Source organism: Heterodontus francisci, chromosome 19, assembly GCF_036365525.1.
Source record: "Heterodontus francisci isolate sHetFra1 chromosome 19, sHetFra1.hap1, whole genome shotgun sequence".
NCBI lineage: Eukaryota > Metazoa > Chordata > Chondrichthyes > Heterodontiformes > Heterodontidae > Heterodontus > Heterodontus francisci.
Genome location: NC_090389.1, coordinates 18,825,801 through 18,846,010, shown reverse-complemented (window position 1 = coordinate 18,846,010; position 20,210 = coordinate 18,825,801). Strand labels below are relative to the sequence as shown.

The 20,210-nt window shown below is 46.2% G+C and overlaps 1 protein-coding gene across 3 annotated transcripts in view; it reads left to right on the top strand.

Moving 5' to 3' along the window:
* Positions 1-20,210, top strand: part of srgap3 (SLIT-ROBO Rho GTPase activating protein 3) — a 340,865-nt gene that overhangs the window by 235,155 nt on the left and 85,500 nt on the right. For all 3 annotated transcript variants that reach the window (XM_068051424.1, XM_068051426.1, XM_068051425.1), the window contains exons 5-7: positions 646-831; positions 13,039-13,167; positions 19,309-19,530. In XM_068051424.1, coding sequence (XP_067907525.1) covers positions 646-831; positions 13,039-13,167; positions 19,309-19,530 — 537 coding nt within the window. The remainder of the gene's footprint in view (positions 1-645; positions 832-13,038; positions 13,168-19,308; positions 19,531-20,210) is intronic.

Sequence of the window (20,210 nt, the reverse complement as noted above, 5' to 3'; positions counted from 1 at the left end):
ATTTCCCACTCCATTCCCAACTACTCCCCAATTTTAACACTGCTGGTTTTGGCGGGGGATAAGATTCACAATGGACACTGGTGGGAGCCTTGTTAATAAATGAATATTGGGATTCTGTGACATGTGTACGTCAGGAAGCCAGTGACTCCACTGAAGATGATAAGTTTTAGAAAACAGGAGTGCTCCTCCAGGCCCAACATGAAACATCTGGGCTTCTGCTGCTTGGGGCTCCGTCCACCCATGCCGCAAACTCCCCAATCCTGGACTTACTTTGCTATTGCCAGCCTTCACCTGATGACCTCCAGATCATTAACACCCTCTCCCTGCTATCTCCTTCCTCCACATCCGCCCTTCCCCACCAATCTTCATTTTCCCCCATCCCAGGCCGGGAAGCTGCTGCTGTTCTCCAGAAATGGCCAAGTGGCTGATCTGCGACATTCCAATATCTTCAATGGGCTTCTAGCAAGGACCACCCGTTTGAGGTGCACAGCCTGCATCAGCTTGCAGGGGCCCCTGAGTGGAAAAAAACACACACTGAGAACTAGTAGGTATCAGGGTTCCCCACATAAATCCTTCAAGGCGCTATCAATGTAAGTTGTTGTGGATTGCGAAGGTCATTAAACTGTCGTCTTCTCACTCTGCCAGGTAATGAAAACATATCACATGTACCACGCGGAGAGCATCAGTGCGGAGAGCAAGCTAAAGGACGCTGAGAAGCAGGAAGAGAAGCAGTTCAGCAAATCGGGAGACATCAGTGTGAACCTGCTCCGGCATGAGGACAGGCCACAGCGCCGCAGTTCCGTGAGGAAGATAGAGAAGATGAAGGAGAAGGTACGATCGAAGCAGTGGGCACTGCCCACATTGAAGGGTTTGGATTGCACGAACTGCAAGGGTGGAAAGGGCCAATCCCCTCCCCCTGCCAGAATTGGTGGGTGTGGTGACATGCAGGAGCTTCCCATCATGGTACTGAGTTACGGGCTGTGGGTGAATATTGCTTTGGGCCTGTGGTGTGAAGAGGCCGATGAAAGAAAGAAAGAACTTTCATTTCAGTAGCACCTTTCACATCATTGGGAAAGCCCCCAAAGCACTTTACAGCCAATAAAGTACTTTTGAGCTGTAGTCACTGTAGTAATGCAGGCAATACGGCAGCCAATTTGCACACAGCAAGATCCCATAAAAAGCAGTGGAAGAATGACCAGTTAATCTGTTTTAGTGATGTTGTTTGAGGGAGAAATATTGGCCAGGACACTCCTGCTCTTCTTCTGAAATAGTGCCATGGGATCTTTTAGGCCCACCTGAGAGGGCAGACATTGCCTTGGTTTAATGTCCTGACTAAAAGATGGCACTTCTGATAGTGCAGCACTCTTTCAGTGCTGTACTGGTGTGTCAACCTAAATTTTGTGCTGAAGTCTTTGGAGTAGGAATTGAACCCACAACCCGTGACATGGGGTCGAGTGTGCAACGACTGAACCACAGCTGACACTTTGAAGGCACATGGATACTCCTGTAATTTTATCAAGAAAGCTTGGCCCACTGACCCTGCTGTGTCCAAATGCATGACTTCATGTCGAGCTGTGCCCTTTTCTATGTGCATATATTTTATTCATGTATTTGAGATTAGCCTACTCCTTAGTGTAATGGAGCAAAATCTTAGTGGAACATTTCTTAAGTGGCTCCCCCAATGGCTCAGAAATCTTATCCAGCGAGCAGTTGAACCCTACTTTTCCAATTTTTGACCTTCCAGTTTGTTGGTTCTGAGTTTCTCAGACAAGGTCCTTTAGTAGCAGGGTTTGGGGTGGGGGGGAGGGTGGGTCCAAATCAGGCAGTGTTTACCCCACTCGGATCACTATCCAGCAGTATTTCCTGCAGAGTGTGTGTGCGCGGAATGCCGGATTCCATTGTGATGCCACTTGTGATCGAATAGTCTGCAAACAGACACTTGTAAGATTGGCAGCTGAGCGACATGCCGGAGGGAATCTGCACCCATGAGACTTTATTCCAGCGCGCGTTGGTGCCTTCAGGAGCAGGGGTAGGAGGAGGAAATGAAGAGCTTGCATTTCTATAGCGCCTTTCACAAACTCGGGACATCTCAAAGTGCTTTACAGCTAATGAAGCGCTTTTGAAGTATAGACACTGTCTCAGTGAAGGAAATGCAGAAACCAATTTGCACACAGCAAGTTCCCCCAAGCAGCAATGTGATAATGAGCTGATTATCTATCTATTTTAGTGATGTTGATTGATGGGTAAATATTATGCAGGACACTGGGGAGAACACCCTTGCCCTTCGTTGAAATAGTATCATGTGATTTTTATACACCTCTGACAGCACAGCAGTCCCTCAGTACTGCAATGGCAGTGTCAGCCCGGATCATGTGCTCAGTTCAACAGAGTGGGACTTAAACCCATGACCTACAGACTCAGGCAACTGAACTACAGGTGATGTGGGGGAAAGAAAGTATTTAAAGTTATGCATCTTGTATAATGTAATAAATGCTTACATTGATTTGGTTTCTTAGAAGTTTTTCCATCAACTCTGTTTGTGGTGCAGTTATTGCTGTTATTCAGGCAAACATGGCAGCCATTATATAGCATTGACATCTCATAAACTGCAGTGCAATAGATGACTAGCTAATTGTCTTTTGGTCATGTTGGTTGAAGAAGGAATATTGCCCAGGATACTGGGAGAACTGCTCCTCCTCCTGTTGAAAGGTCACAAACCTGCTTCTCTTTCCACAGATATTGTCTGACCTGCTGAGTATTTCCAGCATTTTCTGTGTTTATCCCCCTCCTCCTCGTTGAGGAGTGCCGCTGGATCAGTTAGTGTCCACTGAGCAGGCAGACAGGGCCTCTCCTGAACAATGTAGTACTGTTTCAGTATGAAGATTGGAGTGTCGGTCTGTATCGTGTCAAGTCCCCATTGGCCCTTGAACCCACGGCTCTCTGACCCTATAACTTCTGCTAAAGAGGGGAAAAGAATTGAGGGCAAGGGTTGGGTCAGGTATTGGGGCGGGGTGGAGGGGGGTGGTGGTGGGGTTGCAAATGGTTTTTGAAAGATGTTTGTATTGTTTTGGGTTCTGCTGCTTGAATTATAGCAGTTCAAGTGCATGGGTTTCCATGGAAACTGGCATACTCTGTCTCTGACTGTGTCCCAGGGAGCTGTGTGCCAATTGAGAGTGTTAGATGATGGAGCACAACTGTGTCCCTGACTTATGGCAAGTGTTGATTTACAGTCAGTGTGATGAATGAAGCCTGGGAGGGATGTGCAGTCGATTAGTATGCTGTCTTTTCAAACAGGGACCTGGGTTCAGAATGAGCTGAGACTGATGTTACAAAATGGTTCCTACATCTGATACAGCTTTGGCATAATCTTAACTCAATTTTCATTTTGTCTAAAACACACAAAGCGGCCCAAACATTTGGCCTGGACAGTCAATAATTTGCCAGTCTTGCTCTCGTAGCTGGTGTGGGAATTGGCAGCAGTGCACAGCAATAATGGGTGCTATTTTGAGATTATGTTTAAAGTACATTTTCTTTATTCAGTCCTGGTAAAATGGGAAATGTATGTTTAATGCAGTGTTGGTCACTATATTAGCCACTAGCCGCATGCAGCTAATTGGAAATCCAGCTAATTGCATTTCTGATTAGTAAATAAATAAGCAACAGACATCCCCGTAGGTCATTTGATCTCAATACAGAATTGCATGGTGTTTGTGTGTGAACTTTAACCTCTTGGCGAGGCTTTTTGGTAAAATAGTCAAACGAAAGCAAAGTGTGCAAGTATATTTTGACTGTTACTTCCTTGGCCACTGAGTGGTGGTAGATGTTTATAAAGTAAATATACATACGTGAAGTATGTTTACCTGTAACCTGTATTGTAAGTCAGGGTTGTTTGACTTTTGATTTCCATTGAGTTCAGTAGAAGTTGATGAATAACAGGTGGCTGACCCACTATTGCCCCTTTGCACTCTCACCCAAAGTCAAAATTATAAGGTGCAATTAAATATTGGGAAGACTGAAGCCATTGTCTTCAGTTTCCACCACAAACTTCGCTCCACCCCCACCAACTCCATCCCTCTTCCTGGCAACTGTCTGAATCTCAACCAGACTATTCCCAACCTCGGTGTCACATTTGACCCCGAGATGAGCTTTCAATCACATATCTGCACCATCACTAAGATTTTTGTAACATCACCCGAGTCCGTTCCTGCCTCAGCTCATCTGCTGCTGCAGTCCTCATCCATACATTTGTTACTTCCAAAATTGACTCTTCCAATGTGCATCCCACATTGTACCTTCTGTAAACTTGAGGTCATCCAAGATTCTGCTGCCCGTGTCCTAACTCGCACCAAATCCTGTTCACCCATCGCTCCTACACTCACTGACCTACATTGGCTTCCAGTTAAGCAATACCTCAATTTTAAAATATGCATTCTTGCTTTCAAATCCCTCCATGGCCTCACCTCTCCCTATCTCTGTAATCACCTCCAGCCCTACAACACTCTGAGATATCTGCACTCCTCTAATTTTGGCCTCTTCGGCATCCCTGATTTTAATTGCTCTACTAATGGTGGCTGTGCCTTCAGTTGCCTAGGCCCTAATTGCCTCTGCAATTCATTCTCTAAACCTCTCTACCTCGCTTTCCACCTTTAAGATGTTCCTTAAAACCAAACTTTTGGTTATCTACCCTACCTCCTTATGTAGCTCGGTATCACATTCTGTTTTATAATACCTCTATGAAGCACCTTGAGACGTTTTATTACATTAAAGGTGCTGTTTTAATAAAGTGGATGGTGTTTTCTACTAAGATTAGTGTACGTGCCTAAAATGGTGTTACCCTGTGGTTAATCAGAGGTTTCTACTGGACAACACTATGTTTAATAAGCAAAATTGAAGTCAGTGGGAATTGGGTTTGAAACTCTACACTGGTTGGAGTCATACCTAGTGTAGTGTTGTAGTGCTTTGAAATCGCAATTGCACTGTGCATTGTGTACTCTAGGGGCTGCTGTAGAGAAAACATGCCAGCAAAGTGAAAATAAAACTAAGACAGAATAAAAGGGGAAGCCTTTATGTTCAGCTGCTGCAGTCTTTGTCTCTCTGTCTTTGCCTCATACTTATACTAAACTCAGCTAAACCTCACTCAAGTATCAAGGTTATTACACGAAGCACAAAGGACGATGGTTGTGGATGTTTCAGGCCAATTATTTCAGCCCATGACACCACTGTAGGAGTTCCTCAGGGTAGTTTTGAGAGTTTTTGGGTGAAATAGTAAGACAAAAAGCAGAGTATACAGTGTATTTTGATCATTGTGACTGTATAAGAGACCATGTTGGTGTGGGTCTGGAGTCACATAAAGGCCAGACTGGGTAAAAACGACAGGTTGGTTTCCTTCCCTAAAAGACATGAGTGAGCCAGTTGGATTTTTACGGCAGTCCAACAGCATTCACTGATACCACTTCTTTATTTCCAGGTTTTTATTGGAATTCAAATTCTTAACCTGCCATGGTGGGATTTGAGCTCATGTTCTCAGGATTACTACTCCAGTAAAATAACCACTACACCACCATACCCAGATAATAGCATGCAGGATATTCCATGTAAGGTACCAGCTGGTAAAGGGCAACTTCAGGCCCAATATTAAGAAGCACATCTTCACATAAAGAGTGATTGCTTCCCAGAATAGTCATCTTGGTAGAGGGGTGAAGATTAAATCTCTATGGGCATTTAAGAGACATGCGTTTTGATGAGGGGACTGCAGGTTTCTACAAAAGCGTGGGCTGAATGAATTCCTTCATCTGTACTTACCTCGTGGGAATCTGGCACTCTGTGCTCGAGAACTAGCTGTGATCATAGCCGAGCTGTTCCAGTACAGCTACAACAGCGGCATCTACTTGACAACGTGGAAAATTTCCCGGGTATATCTTGTCCACAAAAAGCAGGACAAATTCAATCCGGCCAGTTACTGCCCTATCAGTCCACTCTCAATCATCAGCAAAGTGATGGAAGGTGTTGTTGACAGTGCCATCAAGCAGCACTTACTCAGTAATAACCTGCTCACCAAAGCTCAGTTTGGGTTCTGCCAGAGCCACTCGGCTCCAGACCTCATTACAGCCTTGGACCAAACATGGACAAAAGAGCTGAATTCCAGAGGTGAGTGAGAGTGACTTTCCTTGCATCAGGACAGTATTTGACTGAGTATGGCATCAAGGAGCCCTAGGCAAAATTGAAGTCAATGGGCATTAGGGGCAAAACTCCACTGGTTGGAGTCATACCTAGCACAAAGGAACATGGTAGTGGTTGATGGAGGCCAATCATCTCAGTCCCAGGACATCACTACAGGATTCCTCAGGGTAGTGTCCTAGGCACAACCATCTTCAGCTGCTTCATCAAAACCTTCCTTCAATCATAAGGTCAGAAGTGGGGATGTCCGCAGATGATTGCACAGTGTTCAGTACCACTCGGGACTCTTCAGATACTGAAGCAGTCCATGTTTGCATGCAGCAAGACCTGGACAACATTCAGGCTCGGGCTGATAGGTGGCAAGTAACATTCATGCCACACAAGTACCAGTAATGACTATCTCCAACAAGAGAGAATCTAACCATCTCCCCTTACATTCAATAGCATTACCATCACTGATTCTCCCACTATCAACATACTGGGGTTACCATTGACTGGTCTTAACTGGACCAGCCATATAAATACTGTGGCTACAAGAACAGGTAAGAGGTTGAGAATCCTTCGGTGAGTAACTCACCTCCTGACCCCCCAAAGCCTGTCCATCATCTGCAAGGCACAAGACAGGAATGTGGTGGAATATTCATCACTTGCCTGGATAGGTGCAGCTCCAACAACACTCAAGAAGCTTGATACCATCCAGGACAAAGTAACTCACCTGATTGGCACCCAACCCACCACCTTCAACATTCACTCCCTGCACCACAATGGCAGCAGTGTATCTTCAAGATGCACTGCAGCAATTCACCATGGCTCCTTCAATAGCACCTTCCAAACCCACGATCTGTACCACCTAGAAGAACAGGGGTAGTAGATGCATGGGAACACCACCACATGCAAGTTCCCCACCAAATCACACACCAGCCTGACTTCAAACTATATCTCCATTCCTTCACTGTCACTCGGTCAAAATCTTGGAACTCTTTCCCTAACAGCACTGTGGGTGTACCTACCCCACATGGACTGCAGTGGTTCGAGAAGGCGGCTCACCACCACCACCTCAAGGGCAATTAGGGATGGGCAATAAATGCTGGCATAGCTAGTGGCGCTCATGTCCCAAGAACAAATGAAAACAAAAAAGGTTAGTACTAATGACCAACAAATCTGCCAATTCTCCATTAAGTCCATGAGGGCATCCATGAGGTCTGGAAAGGGCACCATGGTGACAGGCCCTAGTAAGGACCCTTCTGCATAGAGTCACGAAAGGTCGGTGGAATGTGCTCCCGGGAAAAAGGCCTCCATGAAGCTGTTTACTGGGAGGAACTGTATTCCTGGCTAATGGTAGGACAGCGAGTTTGGTCTATGGTCATGTCAAACAGCAAAAAACTGCTCGAGGCAAAGGAGATAATAATTATAATGAGAAGAAGAATAAAGGGACTGTAATCTTAAGATTACAAACTTGTCAGTTAAAAGTGAGATCAGGAAACACTTCTTTTCATACAAAGGGTAATAGAAAGCTGGAATTCTCTCTCCCACAAAGCTGTTGGTGCTGGGTCAATGGGAGTTTTTAAGATCGTGATCTATAGATTTTTGTTAGGTAAGGAATATGGAGCCAAGGCCAAATGGGGTTGAGGCACTGATCGCCTTTGACCAAATTGAATGGCAGAGGAGGCTTCAGGCCTACTTCTGTTTCTATGTTCCACTGTACATCCCACTCATGGGGTCTGACGTTAAGTCACTTGTAACTTTGACATTCATGAGTTATTGAAATTATATTTTTCACATACGTACAACATACAAACATACAGAGGTTCAAGGTATCCTTGTAGGGCCCAGAGGAGCATGCCTGCTCCTCCTGGCTCACAAGCAACCTTTAGAAATCAAAGTCACTTATCTGGCCCTGCTGTGCTCAGGTCCTGGCTGCCACCAGCTTTTTCAGATGCATTGGAGACTACGCATGTTTCAGTCAGGCCCGTGGTTAAAATGGCATGTGTGTCCATTGAAATTAGGCCCCACTCCACTGGGGCAGGTGGCCTTCCCATGCCTGAATTTAGCCTAGTTAAAATGGCAGGGGTGCGGGAACAGGGTGCGAACCCTTCCTCCACTCCTGCTATCTTAAATCCCCAATGGTCGCGCACACACCCTGGGGTTCAAATCAACCCTGCTGTAATATCCTGTGCACTGCAACACCAGCTTTTATGAAATTAAAACACTACAAGATATTTGCAACACTGTGCAATTGGGAAGGTCAGGCTGCACACACAGTTTTTTTAGTTCTTATCTATACAAGTCATGGGGTGTTGAATGAGCCAAAGGGTTTCACGTCTGCTGTGTTGGCCTTCATGCTCACCAGCTGGCTGATACTGAGAGAGTGCTGCACTGCTGGAGATGCCGTCTGTTGAATGAGATATTAAACCAAGGTCCCGTCTGCCTGTTCTAGTCGTTCAGGTGGAACGTTCAAAAGCACAATTTAAACGAGCAGGGAGTTTTTCTCCTCAACCAATATTATCAACAACAAAAAAAAACTACCTGTTTGTGAGATCTTGCTGTGCCCAAAATGGCTGTTGAATTTGCATGCCTTACAACACTTGTTTTTATGCGAAGGCATTTTGAGACTGTGTGCTGTGCAAATGCAAGTCTTTCTTTTCATGTAAGCCCTGTGATCACTCCCAGATGAAGATCTATCCCAGCCCACAGTCAAGTCATATCTCTACTATGAGGGAGATACAGGTCCACGGTGAGCACGGTGTTCCTTTGCTAGCAGATGTTCTGTCTGTATTGAGATTGCTGTAAACTGTAGTTTGAATTATCCAGTTTGGTAATCTACCACAGACCATTGGTTCAGCCAGTCAGGCTCAATCAGACTCATGCAGGGATCGTGCACAAAGCTTGAATACATTCATCTGGCTCCTGCTGTTGCTGCAAAAAATTTGGCAGCCGGTTCATTGTGTCATGTCTTTGGTATGTCCATTTTTTTTTAAACAAAATATAAGGTGGAGGAGTGTGTGACTCAGTTGGTGAACATTTGGTCTTACATCGTTGGGTCCTGTGTTGAAGTAAAGGTCCTTCCTCAGAAGAGTGTGAGCAAATCTCAACACGCTTCCAGATGGGATATAATTTAGGATTCTGAAGAAGACTGTCTGGAAATTTGAAGGGCATGGTCCAATATGAGGAAGGAATTTTTAGACACTATAGGTAAGTGAGCACAGCACTGATATTAAAAAAGGGGTTAAATCAGAACCAGGAAACTCCAGACACTTTAGCTTAACATTAATACCAAGTGAAAGAATGGATTCTGTTCTAAGGGGTAAACCAGAGGAGTATCGCTGCTGGCTGCAGGGATTTAGGAGAACATCTTGCCTGACAAATCTTCTTGGCTTTGAGAATGCAACAAATAAAACAGCTAGTGGAACTCCATACTATCAAGTTTATTCAGACTTTCAGAAAGACTTTGACAAAGTTTCACATGAAAGGCTCTTAATTCAATTAAAAGTCGTAAGTGTATAGAGAAGAACTTGGGACTGTAAAAGTCAGTTAACCAATAGGAGTTAGTATTCATGAGAAGTGTTACCCCGTTAGATACAGTACAGGGTTAGATACAGGGTAAAGTTCTCTCTACACCGTCCAATCAAACACAGCACAGGGTTGGCTGCTACCTAATTGGGACTGCTGCGTGCTGGTGCAGCAATGAGCCTCAGCTGACAGTGCTGCAGTCAGTTTCAGGAGGTGCTGCTGGGGAAAGAAGCTACTACAGGAGAAGAAAGCGCACCAGTTTTTCAACAACTTTTACTGGAAGAGACTTTGCAATCAGGTTGTGTTTGGAGGTGGGTGGAAAGTACTTGCAGTTTGATCTCCCTTCTCAGCATGGATTATAAGATCTTTGCCCAGGCTATGTCTACCCACCTGGACGCCGTGCTGGCCCACATGATCCATCCCAACCAGTCCTACACGGTCCTGAGCCGGTCCATCCAGGACAACATCCACCTGGTCCGGGACCTGATCCACCTTTCCCAGAGGACTGATCTGTCAGTCGTCTTTCTCTCCCTCGATCAGGAGAAAGCATTCGACAAAGTGGATCACAACTATCTTTTTGGGACTCTGCACGTGTTCAGACTTGGGCCTCATTTTGTAGCCTGGGTCTGACTTTTATATGCCTCCGCAGTGCCGAGTCAAAGTTAATGGGTCCTTGACGGCACCCCTTCACTTTGGGAGAGGAGTATGTCAGGGATGCCCTATGTCTGGCCAATTATATACATTGGCATGGAGTCATTCCTGTGCCTGCTTTGCAGGAGTTTGGCGGGTTTGGCTCTGTGCGGGCAGTGCATATGGGTCATCCTCTCAGCTTACACCGATGACGTGTTGCTCACAGTCACAGATCCCGTTGACTAGCAGAAGATGTGCAAGTGCTGTGTCCTCTGCAAGGATCAAGTGGGAAAAATGTTCTGGATTCCTCGTTGGTCAGTGGCAGCTGGACTCCCTGCTGGAGGAGTTCATGCCTCTAACTGGGAGTCCATCTGAGCCCTGCTAAGGAAGCCTAGCCAGCAAACTGGCAGGAGTTGGAGGCAGAAGTCACCACTCGGCTGGGGCGCTGGACAGGACTGCTCCGAGTGCTTTCCTACAGGGACTGAGCACTGGTCATAAATCAACTGGTGGCCTCGATGCTGTGGTACCAGTTGATCACTTTGGTCCCACCCGCTGCATTTACCACCAAGATCTTGAAGAAGCTTGGCGATTTCTTCTGGGGCAAGAGGAAACACTGGGTCTCTGCCGCGGTCCCGAGTCTCCCGATCGAGGAGGGCGGCCAGTCGCTGGTGTGCATCCGCACCCAGGCTGCGAGTCTCCACCTTCAGACCCTACAGAGATACCTGTATGTCGAGCGTCCTCCCAGATGGTGTGCGCTGGTGACATATTTTTTTTGCCAGCGGCACTGCCTTCAAGACTACACGCAGCTCCCACGGCAACCGTTAGCTGCGCCTCTCTGAGGGAGTAGCCTGTCTTTTACCGGGATCTATTCAGAGTCTGGAACATGGTCACCTCCAGTCAGGGCGCTCCCCCGCCGACGCAGGAGAACACCTTGGCTATCCGGAAGGCCAGCTCCGGGAACGGACTGACGGGTGGAGGAGTATCTGAAGCCCGCAGGTCGCCCCTCACTATGGCTGATGAGGAGGCTCGGGAGTGTGGAGTGCTCCCAGCTGAGCTGACCCCTGCTTGGCCAGAACAGCTCATTGGACCCAGGACCTGAAACCCTCCTCGGGAGCTGGTCTCGCACAACCTGAGCCACCTCTCGGAAATGCCCTCTGTGCCATTCCACACCATGCGGAGGGGTTTCCTGTACGGGCTGTTCCTGCACACTCTCCAATTCCTCACCCTCGTCTCCCACCTGGACACGCCGTGGCAGTCCGTGTTGCCATCTGGCGGTAAGTGGAAACTCTGGCGGAGGTGTCTCTACATGGGAGTCCTCCTCTTTACAACGGGGACCTGCGGTGGAGGGTGCTGCACAAGGCAGTCCTGTGCAATAGACTGTTAAGTAGGTTCACAGACTCCCAGGCTGCCTGTAATTTCTGCGGCCTGGACGAGTCCCTGTTACACATATGTACGAAGTGTGCGAGGTTGTAGCCCCTCCTTGAGTATTAAGGGGGCTGCTCCTCAAGTTTTGGCTGCACTTCAGCCCCACTCTTCTGATCTTTGGGCACCCGGTGCGGAGGAGGATCTCCTCATCGGTCTGCTCCTAGGCTTGGCCAAGGTGGCAATTCACAGGACCAGGCAGCGGGCTGTCGGGGGTTCAGTCCGCCCTGATTGCCTGCCCCTCTTCCGAGGTTACGTTTGCGCCCGGGTGTCCCTGGAGAAGGAGCATGCGGTGTTAGCCGGTTCTCTTAAGGCCTTCTGCGACTGGTAGGCACCACAGGGGCTGCAGTGCATCATAGATGCAGACAATTCTATTTTAATTTTGAGTTTTGTTTTATTTATTTGATTTTAATAAAGTTATTTCTACAAAAAATTAAATAAAGGGGGGCCTGGGGAATAAAGGCCCCCTTGACAAAAATAAAAAGGGGCCTGAGGTATAAAGACTTCCTTAAAAGAAAAAAAAGGGGTCATAAAGATGGGGCGAGAAAAAAAAAACGAAATAAAAGCGGGCTAGATGCAGAGTAAAGCTCCCTCTACACTGTCCCATCAAACACTCCCAGGGCAGGTACAGCACGGGGTTAGATACAGAGTACAGCTCCCTCTACACTGTTCCATCAAACACTCCCAGGACAGGTACAGCACGGGGTTAGATACAGAGTACAGCTCCCTCTACACTGTCCCATCAAACACTCCCAGGACAGGTACAGCACGGGGTTAGATACAGAGTACAGCTCCCTCTACACTGTCCCATCAAACACTCCCAGGGCAGGTACAGCATGGATAAGATACAGAGTAAAACTCTGTCTATTCTGCTGCAACAATGTGGCTCAACCACACCCCAAGAATTGTTACTGTGTGCTCAACATTCTTATACTTTTTCTACACTAACCATCCTTCTTGACTTACAACAGGCAGTTTCCTCTGTTTTCCCATTCACAGCCAGATCAGTGATCATCCTATCACCCTGGGTGGGATTGAAACCCACAGCCCAGATGTGAAAGGCCACTCTCTAACCCATGCACCCACAAGATCTTTTTTGTATTTTCATCAGTAATCTAACTCTCAGTAAGGGATTTGGTCCATTGGAATTCTGTATATTGTAAGTGATGGGAAGAGGTTTGATCTATTGGAATTCTGTTCAAATAAATGGAAAGTGGATTTATCTGTCCTTGAATTGAGTACTTGTATATTTGCCCTTTCTATATATGAACAATTTCCCTTTTCTGTTTTCTTTCTCAGCGTCAAGCCAAGTATTCTGAGAACAAACTGAAATGCACCAAAGCAAGGAATGACTACCTGCTTAACCTTGCAGCGACGAATGCTGCAGTGACGAAATACTACATCCACGATGTCTCTGACCTGATTGACGTTAGTATTATTTACTATTCCGTGAATTATGTGCTAGTTAAGGTGAGGCACCCAGTGTCAGCATCAAGTCCCGCCAGGTCAGGGACACCTGGAGCAAAATGTCGCAAGGCCATGCATGTATGTGTAGTGGGGACGGTGGGGTGAAGGAGGGGCGTGGTGAGAAATAAAAGGGATCACGAATGGTCACCAAGTTATAGTAGGAGAGCTTGGAAAGGTGATGGAAAGCTTGGCTGAGAAGACTGGTTTTCAAAAGGCTTTAACTGTCAGCTGGGGCTCAGTGTTGGCATCTCACCTCTTGAGTCTGCCTTTTGCACTGCTGCCTAAAGTTAAAATGAGTCGTCGAGTCATAATGGCACAGGAAGAAGCCATTTGACCCATCGAGTCCATGCCGACATACTGTAGAGCAATCCAATTAGTCCCATTCCCCCACTCAATCCCCGTCGCCCTGCAAGTTTGTTTCCTTCAAGTGCCCATCTAATTTCCTTTTGAAATCATTGATTGTCTCTGCTTCCACCACCCTCGTGTGCAGCGAGTTCCAGTCATTACCACTCGCTGTGTAAAAACGTTTTTTTCATCCCTCCCACATCTCTTGTCCGAAACCTTAAAATCTGTGTCCCGTAGTCCTTGTATCATCAGCTAATGGGCACAGCTTTTCTTTGTCTACCTTATCTAAAACTGTCATAATCTTGTACACTTCTATCAGATCTCCCCTCAATCTCTTTTGTTCCAAGGAGAACAACCCTAGCTTTTCCATCCTAACCTTGTAGCTAATATCCCCCATCCCGGGGACCATTTTGGCAAATCTCCTTTGCCCTCTCATAAGGACCCTCACATCCTTCTTAAACTATGGTGACCAGAACTGGATGCAAAACTCTATTTGTGACCTAACCAGAGCTTTATAAAGATTCAGCATAACCTCCCTGCTTTTGTTTGCAATGCCTCTATTTATGAAACCCAAGATCCCATATGCTTTGCTAACTACTCTCAATATGTCCTGCCACCTTCAGAGATCTATGCACATGAACCCCAGGTCCCTCCGTCCCTGTACACTCTTGCCAATTCTGCTGACCTATCTATGTCCTGATGCAGTCAATTGGTAGCATTTTCACTGTCACACCTCCAAGTTTGATATCATTGGCAAATTTTGAAATTTTACTGTGTTCCAATATCCATGTCATTTATATATAGCAAAGAAAAGCAGTGGTCCTAGCACTAACATTTGAGGAGCACCACTGTCTACCATCCTCCAGTCTGAAAAATAACCATTTACCACAACTCGCTGTTTTCTGTCCTTAAGCCAATTTTTTTTATCCAAGACCTCCTATTCCGTGACCCCCAGTTTTGATAGCCAGCCTTTTATGTGGTACTTTGTCAAAGGCTGTCTTAAAATCTATATAGACAACATCCATTGCATTCTCTTCATCAGTCTTCTGTTACTTCATCATAACAAATCTGTTATATTAGTCAGGCATGATCTGCCTTTTACAAATCAATGCTGGCTATCCTGAATTAACTCAAACCTCTCCAAATGCCTGTTGATTTCGCCCTCCCCCACATCCCCAATTATTGTTTCTAAAAACAATGGGCGGCACAGTGGCGCAGTGGTTAGCACCGCAGCCTCACAGCTCCAGCGACCCGGGTTCAATTCTGGGTACTGCCTGTGTGGAGTTTGCAAGCTCTCCCTGTGTCTGCGTGGATTTTCTCCGGGTGCTCCGGTTTCCTCCCACAAGCCAAAAGACTTGCAGGTTGGTAGGTAAATTGGCCATTATAAATTGCCCCTAGTATAGGTAGGTAGTAGGGAAAATATAGAGACAGGTGGGGATGTGGTAGGAATATGGGATTAGTGTAGGATTAGTATAAATGGGTGGTTGATGGTCGGCACAGACTCGGTGGGGCCGAAGGGCCTGTTTCAGTGCTGTATCTCTAAACTAAACTAAAAACCTTACCCACCACTGATGTTGAACTGACCAGCCTATAGTTACTAGGACTGTCCTTACACCCTTTCTTGAACAAATGCTTTCTTAAGATCCATATCGGCATCAATTGCTTCCTCTTCATGACCCCCTTTAAGTTTAATTACTTACCATGGTGGGACTGAAACTCTCAACCTCTGGGTTGCTAGTTTAGTACGATAACACTACTGCACTTACAGCCAATTTGTCCTATGGAAATATACAGTCCAGTATCAACAGGCTCTGAATTAGTCCCCCGCAAATAGTGGCTAGGCTCTTCCCACAAGAAGCAGGGATCAGGGAGAAGCCAACTGGTTGTCACTGGTAATGCCTGGAAATGTTCCCTATCCTCTGGGGATCTGTGCAAGGCACGGAAGAGGAGAAAGTAGCTTAAGGGGAGGCCTTGCCTTTGTGAAAGTACATGAAGAGGGACCGATCAGTTACAGCAAAGTTACCATTCTGGCTTTGGATTTGGGAGTCTGATCTTTGAAGGGGAAATTGTAAACTGGCCATTAAAGGTCTGTTTCTTTTCAATAGATGTCCATTCATTTCTGTCTCTCGTGGGGACATTCGTTAGTTATTAAGGTTTTCAATTATTTTTAATTAGCAATGAGAAAAAACAGACCTCCAACTATGATCCCACCTTCTGCCCTGTTACTATTCCTCCCCCATCGAAAGTAGAGGAAAGCCATGTGAAGTGGCACAGCCTACAGACTGCTGCAAGTCTGAAATTATTCAGACTGTGACACCAAACGGCCCACAAAACCATCAGGGTACAGTTGAGTACAGATAAGGCCACCTAATGAGATCAGATCCTTTTTAAGGCAACACTAGTACTCTTCCTTGTTTTACACTTGAATCGATCTCACCAGAGGGAGGGAGACTATGCAATAGACCATGCAAAGTGACTATTATATTCTTCACAACTGGGCCAAAGAATTACCGCATGAGAAAGAGTCCATGGGGCTAAATGTTGGCCGGGTTACTCGGCCCAGTCATTTGGATCAGGTTCACTGTTCCCCTTCACTCTGTGCGGAACTTGAGGCTTTGTCCTTTTGCAGTTCCTCACTGGCAGTTTGCCCGTCAGCTGCCTGCTCTCTGTGGCCTCTGTTTTCTTCACAATAGCCTGCACAAGTTCATTTCCTTGTTCGTTTGCTGTGACTGAGAGCCCCAGATGGTTTTCTTCTTTTTTTCTTGCGTCTGTGAATTGTAAACCCCACCCCCACACTCACCCAAAGTTCTCAGAAGCACAAACCCAGCATTGTGTGACCTATTCTGTTCTGGCTGCACAGGCACTGCTGTGGAACAGACAAGAATATATGTGCCGAACAGGAATACACACACCTATGCTGGCAGTGGTTACCGTGGTAACTTGGATTTATATATAAAACATTACATTGTGAATGACTGCATGCTCAAGGGTTACTTGGAGTTAAACTGCACTGAATATGTGTGTGGTTGCAGAGTGAGGTTAGAACACAATGGTTGGTATAGCAAGGGGGCATCTTTCTGCCTCAGCTCCCCACCCACCCCGCACTAAATGTGTGCTTATTCAACACAAGAATTTTATTAAAGAAGGAGCTTTGCTCTTTGTGATATCCTCCTTCCCCTCAGTAATCTGTTTCATTTACAATCTCTGCCTTGTGTCAAGCAGGTTTCATTTCCACCTCACTGATTTGAACTGTACAGTACAGATGGACTACAAATGCAAATCTAATCCTTTTGAGGATTCTGTGGCCTTTTTGAAAATTATGTTTTTTTTTGAATAATTGGGAAATTGATTCCCGAATCTAAAAAATCTGTCTGTTCCCTGTTGCCGCCCCCCCCACCTCCCCTTCCCTTCCCAAACTAACCAGGCCTGCTTCCTAGACTTGTGAAAAAGACAATCTGTTGGCAAGGTCCCAAAAAACAACATCTAAGTGACTCATTCATTGGTTTGGAAAAGGTCGGACAGAATTTACAGAGAGGAAAATGAATGGTTCATCCCGACCACAACAGCTTTCCACATACCTGAGCAGGCTTGTCATCTGTAATCACTTCCACGGTCCACATGCACAGATGATTTAAAAATGCATCAGATTTCCTGAGTTGCTCGTCAAAATCATCCATGCCAGCGAGAATGGGGTCCAGATCACAGTGCCAGAGGAAAAGCTTTGCATCTTTTACAGCAGGAGGTAACAGAAGTTTTTGGGCAGCTGAGGACGTGCTGCCTGATGCCCAAGGAGGCACAGTAGCCATACAGCTGAGCATCACAATGCTGTCATGGGCAAGTGATGCATTTCGATATGGGTTCCACCCTAGTCTACTCCGCATGTTTGGCACAAAATAGGAAGGTTTCCCCAAACTTTTGATGAAAGATTATTCACCCCATTGTCATGTAGACCCCCACCTGCCAAGAATGAGGCATATTAATTTTGTCATATGAACATTTATTTTAAACTGTTGCTGGAGTGAAGAAATTACTAGTTTGGAGATCACCAGACACTGGGCTGGAAAGATATTTGCATATTAAGAGACGCTGCTTGTGGAGACAAAGGACTATTCCCTGGTCCAATTAACCCAAATGGATTTTGATCACCAGACATTGAAGATGTAAGGAAGCGCATTCCAGGGCCTGCTAAGATGATATAATGCACAAAGCCAGGACTGGTTAAACCAGCTGGTCACATGACTAACTGGCTGGTCCAGGTTTTTTGAACTAGCCACAGGACAGTTTGAATTCAGAAGGCAGTGTGCAACTGAAGCTGGAACAAGGCAGCCTCTCTCTCTCTCGCACCTTCTCCCAAGCCACTGGACCCACGGAAGACACGTACACCTCGAGAGAAAAGACTCCGACATCGAAACAAGTTGAAGCGTGAACTGGGCCTCAACGAATAGCAGGACTTACCAGCAACCAAAGACTCCATATTGAACTTAAAGGACAGCAACTAACTAATAGATATTGCCTCAAACTTTTCCCCTTTATTCTTTCTACTTTTTCTGTCTCTATCTGCGTGTGTGTTTATCGCATATGCATGCTAGCGTGGTCATGTTGCATATTCATAGTCATTAACCGGAATAGAGTTTAAGATGAATAAACTTCTACCTTTCTTGTTTAAATCTAATGAAACCTCTCTGATTTCTTTGCCTTATAATTGGATTCACTGAAGGAGAAGCTAAAACACGGAGTTTTAAAATTAAACCCTGTTATAGTTAAACCAGGTAAAGGCTGAGAGGGAACCCTTAAAACCCTCCTCACCTGTCATAACACTATGCAGAGATTTTCTCCAAGGACTTTAGAAACAACAGGGGTCATTTTGATAATGGGTGATACTGGATCAACCAACATAGTACACCTATCCTGATTTTAAACTATCATTGGGGTGGTCCTAAAGGCATGAGGAACTGCAAAGTGTGTGTGATTTCACCAACCGGCTGCCCACCCAGAAGGCAGCCTCATTGACTGGCTTGGCATCCAGTCAGGCGGGGAGTTGGTCATGAAGGCTATAGGACAAGGTAGGCCCAAGCCTAGGGAGTTGTGGGGGAGGGGACATTGATCCTGGGGGCAGGGAGGCTGATCCCGATAGTGGGAGTTCGATCTTGAGGGTGGGGGTGGTGGTACCTCAGTGGAGAAAGTCAGAGGCCTGGAAAGGTGGGGGGAAATCAGAGGCCTTGGAAGGTGATGATCGGAGGTCTAGGAAAGAGATCAGAGGCCTCGAGGGGAAGGTTGAGGAGGTGGATGCCCGATTGCAGGGTTGCCCAGGCATGTATGATGCATCCATCATGTAGGTGTAAAGGCACTTACCTCCTTGAGTGGGTGTAGCTGCCAGGTTTTCCAAGGCTCAGGAGGCCTGGCCATCCACAGTTAAATTCAAAAAGCTGAGTAACAATGAGGCTTGTAGCCTCATTATAATATTTAGAGTGCCAACCCGTCTCCTTGGACTGGGTTGGATGCCTGCCCATCTTTCCTCATCTGTTTAAGGCAGAATTGGACAGGTTGGTGACTTTAACCTCGCCACCCGACCACAAACACTCCTGTTTTTGGTGGTCAAAATTCTCCCCTTCGAGTCTGTTAAAATGTAACCGTACATAGGTACAGAAAACCAGTGCTGGTGCTGGATATCGTCACTCAGTGAGCTGAATCCTCCTTCACTCGCACTACTATTCCATCAATCCTCCTTTACTCACACATTCTGTGATTTTCCTGCAGTGCTCTGATTTGGGATTCCATGCCAGCCTGGCTCGCACTTTCAGGACGTTCCTCTCAGCAGAATATAACCTGGAAACGTCTCGGCACGAGGGCCTGGATATCATTGAAAATGCTGTGGACAACCTGGACGCACGGAGTGACAAACACAAGGTCATGGACATGTACAACCAAATCTTCTGTCCACCCACCAAGTTTGAATTCCAGCCACACATGGGAGATGAGGTACGTTGCTATTGGTCAGGTTCAGATGAGATTGACATATAGAAAGCATAAAGATCTTTAGTTTGGAGTTCTCCCATTTAGTATGTTCATTTGCCTTTTGGCTGTTGCAGTTACTGATAGGGGGGTCTGGAGGAAACCATGGAGATGTACATGATAATGATGCTCCTTGGAGCACCCTCTGCATTGCTTTTTTCTTTTCCTTTCCTGCGCTTAGGAAGGTGCCTCTCCCTAATGCCCCTCGTGAGGACAATAAGACCCTTCCTCTAGTCTGGTGTTGGTCAATCCCTATCAGGCACTCCAGATTGGGGCTGATGACCATTTAATGCGTCACCGTTTTCAATCTGGGTTCTATAGGGTTGCCACCTCTCCAGGAGTGACCTGGGGTCTCCAGGAATTAAATATTAATCTCCCAGACGCTGCTGTGAGCAACCCAGGAGAAATATCATACGGACGTTGAAAAAGAGTTATTTTCATTTTTCTTTGAACACGTTTGTTTATTAGTTACAGATATCGGAGGGCATCGGATGTTTAGCTGGGTGGGGTGATTGGAGGCGAGAGGTCAAGTGATGAAACCTCCAGGACTATATCCAGCCAGAGTTGGCAAGCCGAGTGGGCAATCCCAGTAGCTCAGTCTTTTTCTCTGAAGCCTGTCAGCTTGATTCTTGGCTGCAATCATTTTT